General features: G+C 33.9%; 1 protein-coding gene across 2 annotated transcripts; it reads right to left on the reverse strand.

The window, feature by feature from the left end:
- Positions 1-615: 615 nt before the first annotated feature.
- SLC35G2 (solute carrier family 35 member G2) lies at positions 616-7165 on the reverse strand. Of its 2 annotated transcripts, XM_081955384.1 has the most exons (3): positions 7117-7165; positions 5046-5187; positions 616-3309 (listed from the first exon to the last, which is right to left on the reverse strand). In XM_081955384.1, the coding sequence occupies exon 3, from the start codon at positions 3289-3291 to the stop codon at positions 2059-2061; it is 1233 nt and encodes a 410-aa protein (XP_081811510.1). In that variant the 5' UTR covers positions 3292-3309; positions 5046-5187; positions 7117-7165; the 3' UTR covers positions 616-2058. The 2 variants fall into 2 exon arrangements, with proteins under 2 accessions (XP_081811510.1, XP_081811509.1); XM_081955383.1 differs by lacking the exon at positions 7117-7165 and having other exon boundaries at positions 5046-7080.
- Positions 7166-7184: the final 19 nt, after the last annotated feature.

Consider the following 7184-nt stretch of genomic DNA (forward strand, 5'->3'; position numbering starts at 1 on the left):
TAATACAATTCGGCAGGATGCTTTCAATTGCCCATCTATGGAAAGTGGTAAGGATAAGGGAAGGAAGATGAGCTCTTCTCATACGATATAGAAAATGAAGGTCCTGTCTGTTGTCCCCGCCTCACCAGTCTCTCTGTTGAGTGACCAAGCTAAACTGCTCATCAGCTGCACACCCAAAAACTTGATGCTACTAACCACATCCACAGTATGCCAATTCCCTTGATGGATATTGTAACCTGCAAAAAGGAAATTATTTAATTACTTGACTATTCTCGTTTTTAATCTGTTCTTGCATAATGAGCAAGTTACAAATATGTCTGATATTTCAAGTTAAGTTAAAATATAAAACATGAAAACTAAATAAAATTGTTAACATTATAATTAATATAAATTCTTTAAAGGCTTGGTTGCCATACCTTCTGAACATATGATTTACACTTTTTTGAATTTTGGAACAATTTCTCATCATTAGATATATGAGAATATATTTCTGCTTTTTCCATCTGAAGCCTGTGAGAAAATCTTTCCAGGGTTCTTTTTAAAGATTGAAAATGGATTTTATGACAGTGGTGCAGTTAAACTCAATAAGGCTGCTATTTGTGATGGGCTGTACTAAGGAAAAAAAGACATCCTTGTTAGTATTTATTATAAAACCAAATAAACAGATCCGATACAAATTCTTACAATACTGTATACATTGATTAAAGCTTCGTAAGGTTTATAAACTGCTAGAAATTGTTATTTTTAAAATTATCCTTTATTAAAAAAAAATAAAACCAGATTCATATTATTTGCTGGATATTCCATTTTGATACTTTTAGAATTGGCATTTCAGTGGAAATTTGTTTCAGGTCCCTCAGGTAACTTGGTCTCAGAATTAGTTCCCATACTTCTGGGTCATTGTGTATTTTTGTGAGAGAATATGTGGCTGATATTTTTATCTATTTTAAACATACACACATATACAATCAAAAACATTCAGATGGGGTAAAATAGAGACTTGAAGTATTGGAATTGCAATAACATAAGTATTAGGTAAAGTAAAAGCTTCCTTCCAGTCAAGCTCAACTGCTAATGACTTCTTGGCAACAGTGTGGAAATGGTTTCAGGGATAGTTTTTGACTTCTCAGTTTATAGCTCTGGTATTTGCTGGTCGTCTCCATCAAAACAACGGTAATTGGGCCATGCCCAACTTAGCTTCTGAGCACAGACAAGGTCAGCCATGTTATGTCACTTGAATCATATAATCACAATCAGAATAATCCAAGTGTTTGAATTATTCACACTACATAATTTTGTCAAATATTTGATAATTGTAAATTTGTAATCCTAAACACACAAACATTTTTTTTAAAATAAAATACTACATGTTACAAAGTTTACATGGTTTTCATTAACAACATCAAATATCTTCGGACTACATATTCATTTTTTCCTTTGCAATTACATTTTTCCTGGTCTTGAATTAAGTCCTAAAAATGGTAATTTGTGTTCATCAGTTCAAATACTAACTTGCTCATTATTACTACATTTTATTTAAAAGAAGAACGGCAGGTACACAATCCATATGTTATCTTTAACAATGAACCACATGCCAAATATCAAAGACAAATTCTATATAATTGTTTTTGTAATCAGTAAAGGAATACGATTGTTATGATTTACTTCTATTTCACACCAAGATTACTGTGTTAGTTTAAACACAGAATAAAATTATATTTTCTAGATTCCAAAGATAAAAAAATAAAGACTCCATTGAACTGAGGTTAGTTCTTGATGATTACATAGACTTACCATTTTCATAGCAAAAACTGTCTATATCAATCTTTGGCACCTTCTGTATACTATCTAAGAATATGATTTTCATAATTTTCACATTTTTAAACATTTTTCACATATCTGAAAAATACATTTTCATACAACTGTACTGAACTATATTAGGACTGACTTGATGTCATGTACCTGAACAACAAATCATAGTATGCTGTTAATAGCACTAAACACACACAGTCATATTAATTGTACAATGTACTACATAAAAATACAATAATTTTGTATTCATTTAATAGAAGAATCTAATATTTCCTGGTAATCTTGTTTTTTAAAGTTTTTCCAAGATAGCTTATAACATGCAAGGAAAAGTATGCTAATAATGATAACAGCTCCTCCAATTATATCATAAACACTGGGGAAGATGTGTAGTATAAGAAGCTGAAGAATCATGGCTATCACAATCTCCAAATGTTGCACTGTGCTAACCAATGCTGGGTGGAATTTGCTCAAGGCATAGTAGACGCCAAGAAAAGCCACAGTAGAACATATACAGATGCCAATGAGATAGCTCCAGCTTTCTCCATTCAATGGAATTATTGGCTCTTGAAGGAAAAACATAGTTGAGGCTCCCCATATTGTTCCAGTCCAACCAAAAGTAAATAATGCTGTCCACATGCTGACATTATCTTTAAGGGACCTATATACTATCATGGAAAGAGCTGTGGTTAAGCCTGCCATAACTGTCATTGTATATCCAAAGATTTCCTTCCAGATATTCAACAGAGAATTTTCTTTATCAACAATGTTGGGGATCATGATCAAACACACTCCAAAGATACTACTCACTACAGTAATTACATCAATATAAGCCATGCGCTCATCCACTAGTAAAAATGCTAAAATGGCACTGAAAACAGTGGTGGTAGCTCTCCACATAATAGTCCCATTGCTTGGAGGAACAATTGCAAAGGACGTATAAGCACAGGTAATAGAAATAACATTACATATTCCATAGAAGAATAGCCGCAATCTATGGCCTTTTGGTCCAAAAGGGTCTTCATGGTAGTAGCATACTACTAAAACAGAAAACACTTGTAAAACAGAACGAATAAAAATCAATTCAAGAGATGGCACTTTGGAACGATCGGCAGCAAGTCTGGTTATCAGAGCTACACAACCATGGGCCAAAGCAGATCCAAAAAGAACAGCCCAAGTTTTTCTGGACTGAAAAATGCTTCCCTCTATAAATTCTTGGCCTTGTTCATTCTTGTTGACTTCTAGCTTCTGTCCTGTCTGCAATGGAATGTCAATTGTTCCAAAGAAAGACTTTCCTGTTCGTTGTCCATCACTCAACAATCTTCTTTTTGGATTATCTTCTGTAAAACTCTCGTGATCTTCACTAGATTCCTCATACCCTTCTTCTCCAGACTGTGGATAATAAGAACTATATTTCACTGTCACAGTGTTGGGATGAATTTTCACTCGTTTTTTCACTGGATATTGCTTGGAAGAATCCATTTCATCAGATAAGAAGGACTGATTGCAAAGAAAAAAAAATACATATTTATATATTTGATAAAATTGTTGCATATCCTGACTATTTAGAATAATCCTAATTCATTAGTGTTCTATTACCATATTAGATAAATTGAAGTATTTTCAGAAGAAATGAAATGTCTTGTTCTAAAACCCAATATAGTAAATCAATTGTAAGGGAATAATAAATGCATTTACTTTTTTTGGGGGGGGGGGAGTGGGCTCCCTTCATGTCAGTATTGGCTTCTGGTAACTGTCTAAAAAGATTTCTGCAGTTTTCTTGGCAAGATTTCAGAAGTGGCTTGATATTGCTTGCTTCATAGGGCTGAGAGAGTATGATTGGCCCAAGGTCAACTAGAACTCATGATCTCCCAATTTCTAGCCTCCTGCCTTAACCACTTCACCAAATTGCTAATTTAGACAATTTAAAACATATACTTGATATTTATCTTTCTTGATGCATCTACATTTACTTTTATGCTTCCAAATATTTTTAGGAAATTGAATCTGATGGGTTTTGAAAATCTAATTAGAATTAACAACATTAATTCTAATTAGATTTTAAAAACCCATCAGATTCAATTTCCTAAAAATCTGATGGGTTTTTCAAATCTAATTAGAATTAATGTTGTTTTGCATCTGAATATAAATCAGTTTTTATGTCTGTATATAATAATTCAGTTGGTGCCACTAAACATATTTTGGCATAGTTAGGATTATTAAATATATGTAACTGCATTGAGGGTAAGTAACAAACAATATTGTGTATTTACAATGGCTACTTGAAAGAATGTAGATTATTCTTTACATTTCCTTACTCTCCATAGACATTATTCTTTAAATTTAAACATGAGAGAGTTGGATCAGACTAAAGCCTTAATCAATGCTGGATCTTGTTTCCCATTAGAGGCCCATGGTAAACATAAAACAGATCCTTTTCATTGTTTTTACAAGAGCTGATGTTCAAAAGCATGCTGTTTTTTTTTAAGCAACACATATCAGCTAATAGTCATTGATAAGGGGGATACATGTAAAAATGTCCATTGTGCTCCAATATCATAGGTTATTTGAAATACTATATTATGTTGTTGCAGCTATGTTAATACAGTCATCTCTTTAGCTTCTGAAAATGTGAAATATATAAGTCACTAGGTTCCATTCCTTCTCCACTTATTTTCACACCGGGCTAAAGCTTTAGCAGTGGTAGCTTTTCCAATAATTGTGATGCTGATCTGTACTATACTATCAGTTTGAAATGCTAATATAAATTACAGATTGTAATTTAAATGAATTCCTTTCAATCTATTCAAACGCAAGCATGACTGTTTATAATTGTGAAATATTAGTAAGAGATGTTATTAGAATGTTATGAAATGCTAAAGAAGTAAGAATTACGAAGACAAATATGATAATCTCTCTACCAACTTAAAATGAAGGGAAAAAAATACACTCTAAACTATGCTGATTTACGTATCATTTATAACAGAAACATGACGTTCCTTGTAACATATGGAACATAATTCTAGGCTATATTAGCTGATTATTGCAATTTATTTAAATTATGATAATTCTCTGCAATCCTTCCAATTTGAAAGATATCACTTTAAAATTGCATGCACATTAATAGAAACAGAAAGATTTTGCTTAAATAAACATGCAGTGACATCTAGGAATTAAATTTGTAATGCAAGAAGAGAAAGGAAAATGCAATCAAAATTGGAAAAATAGTCCTTTACCTTTTGTTAGAGGGCGTTGTATAACAAAATATCCAAAGGCCAAGTATGTTAAGGATAAGGAAGCTGCTCTGCAACGTTCAGCCGTATATCCATTGCTGCCTTCTAAATTCATAGAAAATAGACCTGTGTGGTTGCCTTTAAACTGGAAAGTCAAAAATAGAGCAAATGGTGTCCGTTCTGGATATATGCTGAAACTGTAGTGTAGATCTTTTTGCTACTCTCTCATCTGCCTTCACAGAAAAGGAGAATACAACTAAAGAATCAAACGCACTGAAGACATTAGAGGAAAGTGAGCATGCTCAGCAGAGCTTCAAGGGCATTTGACAACACCTTCATTTTGGATTGCGGAGTGGAATCAGTATTGCTTATTTGCTTTTACTAGTTATTCCAGCACTGAAACATATGTTTAGCTGAGATGTTACCTATTCATCAATAGCAGGACTTTCCTGAATTCAACATTGTTGAGATTGAAAACAAAAGTGCTTAAGAGAGTTACTGATTTGTCCCTCCTGGTCAATTGGTTAATAAGTGAATAGAATAATTAAATAGTCTTTTCTCTAGCTAGAGTCTCACCAAAATCAACAGGATTATATCAAAGTGCTATAAGGCAACTAATCTGAATCACTGTGAAAAAGCATAATCTTAAAGATTGATGTAACCTTCAAAATATTGTACATGAAAAAACCATCTTGATTGTCATTTACTTCATTCATACACAATTATTCATCAATTATTAACAGCCTTATTCATTTAAGTTCATGCAAAAGTACCACTGAATTCAGTGGGTTTACTCTTCCACATATATAGATTTTAATCTCTCAATAAAATGCAAACAAGTGATTTTGGAAACTGGTAAAATCAAACATTTGTTTTTAAAATTATTTGTTGAAAACTTTTCTTCACTACTTTTTGTTGAAATAAATATCAGAATGATTTACTATTAAAAATTACAAATATAACAATAAACTAAAACAAAGCACTAAAAACATACAGAAAAACATTTTATTAAATCAACACCGATAACCAGTAACATAATAGAAAAATGTAAAAATTGTAATAAAAAAAAGAAGTCACAATGGCAATGAGCACATTATTAGGTGACCTTGAAGAACAAGAATTCAAGGCCTGGCATTGTAAGACATCAAGAATGGCTCCAAACCGATTGGGAGGGAATTTCAACATTGGAGTGGTTGTACCACCCATGAAAAAGCCTGATTCCGAAGAGCCACTAACTGCATGTTCTTTGAAAATGACCTTAAATTATGGATTGGAAAATATAGCAAGAAAACAAAATACAGCTTTCCTTCCAAGACTGTGGTTCAAAGCCATTAAGACACTAGGATGGGAACCCAAGGTGATCACAACACAAATCCTGCAATTTAAGTACTTACATTCAGATAAAAGAACCCGAGTACACATGGGCAGAGTACACACTGTGACGTCATGTTCACATCTTCCCATCACTGGGACATGCCGCACACATGATCAACCCTGATTGCTTTACATATGCTATGCAAACCCAGAAACTATCATCTGTTCAATAAATAAGCTGTATCCCAAGATGAGTGAAAACACAGCCGTTTTCAAGAAAACGGGAACAGTTTAATTATTATTTCTTTCAATGCCCCCCCCCCTCCCAAAGTGACCTCCTCTTAGCCCTGGGCAGATGTTGCCTCGGATCTTCTTTGAAACTGCCAGTCCTGTCCTCTAGCCCACAACATCTTCTTACACGAATGTAAGAAGACCAGAGAGCAACCCTGGACTACGAACTGCTATACTTCTACCAATACGGTGTGCCTCAGTAGCTTTTTTTTTTACAAGTTAATACACAATATTTCTCCCAACACACACAATGTGGATTCAAAACGAATCAGGCCGTCCTTTCTGCAGACAAACGGTCCTTCCGAGCATGCAATTACGGTTGCCCTGTCAATTGTCAATTGCTAATCACAATCACAGAGACGGTAGCAATACTCGCTGCACAGCACAAAAGCCTCCGAGCAGCGGAGGGAGGAGAAGCCCGATACATGTGGAGAAGGTCAGGTTGGGAAGAATATGAGAATAAGCCTACTCGTTGGAAAAGCTAGGATCTTCTGAGGTGTTAATCCGTCATCTTTTCTAGCTTAATTTCCACGTTCG

Source organism: Natrix helvetica (genome assembly GCF_964273705.1).
Source record: "Natrix helvetica genome assembly, chromosome: 5".
Lineage (NCBI taxonomy): Eukaryota > Metazoa > Chordata > Lepidosauria > Squamata > Natricidae > Natrix > Natrix helvetica.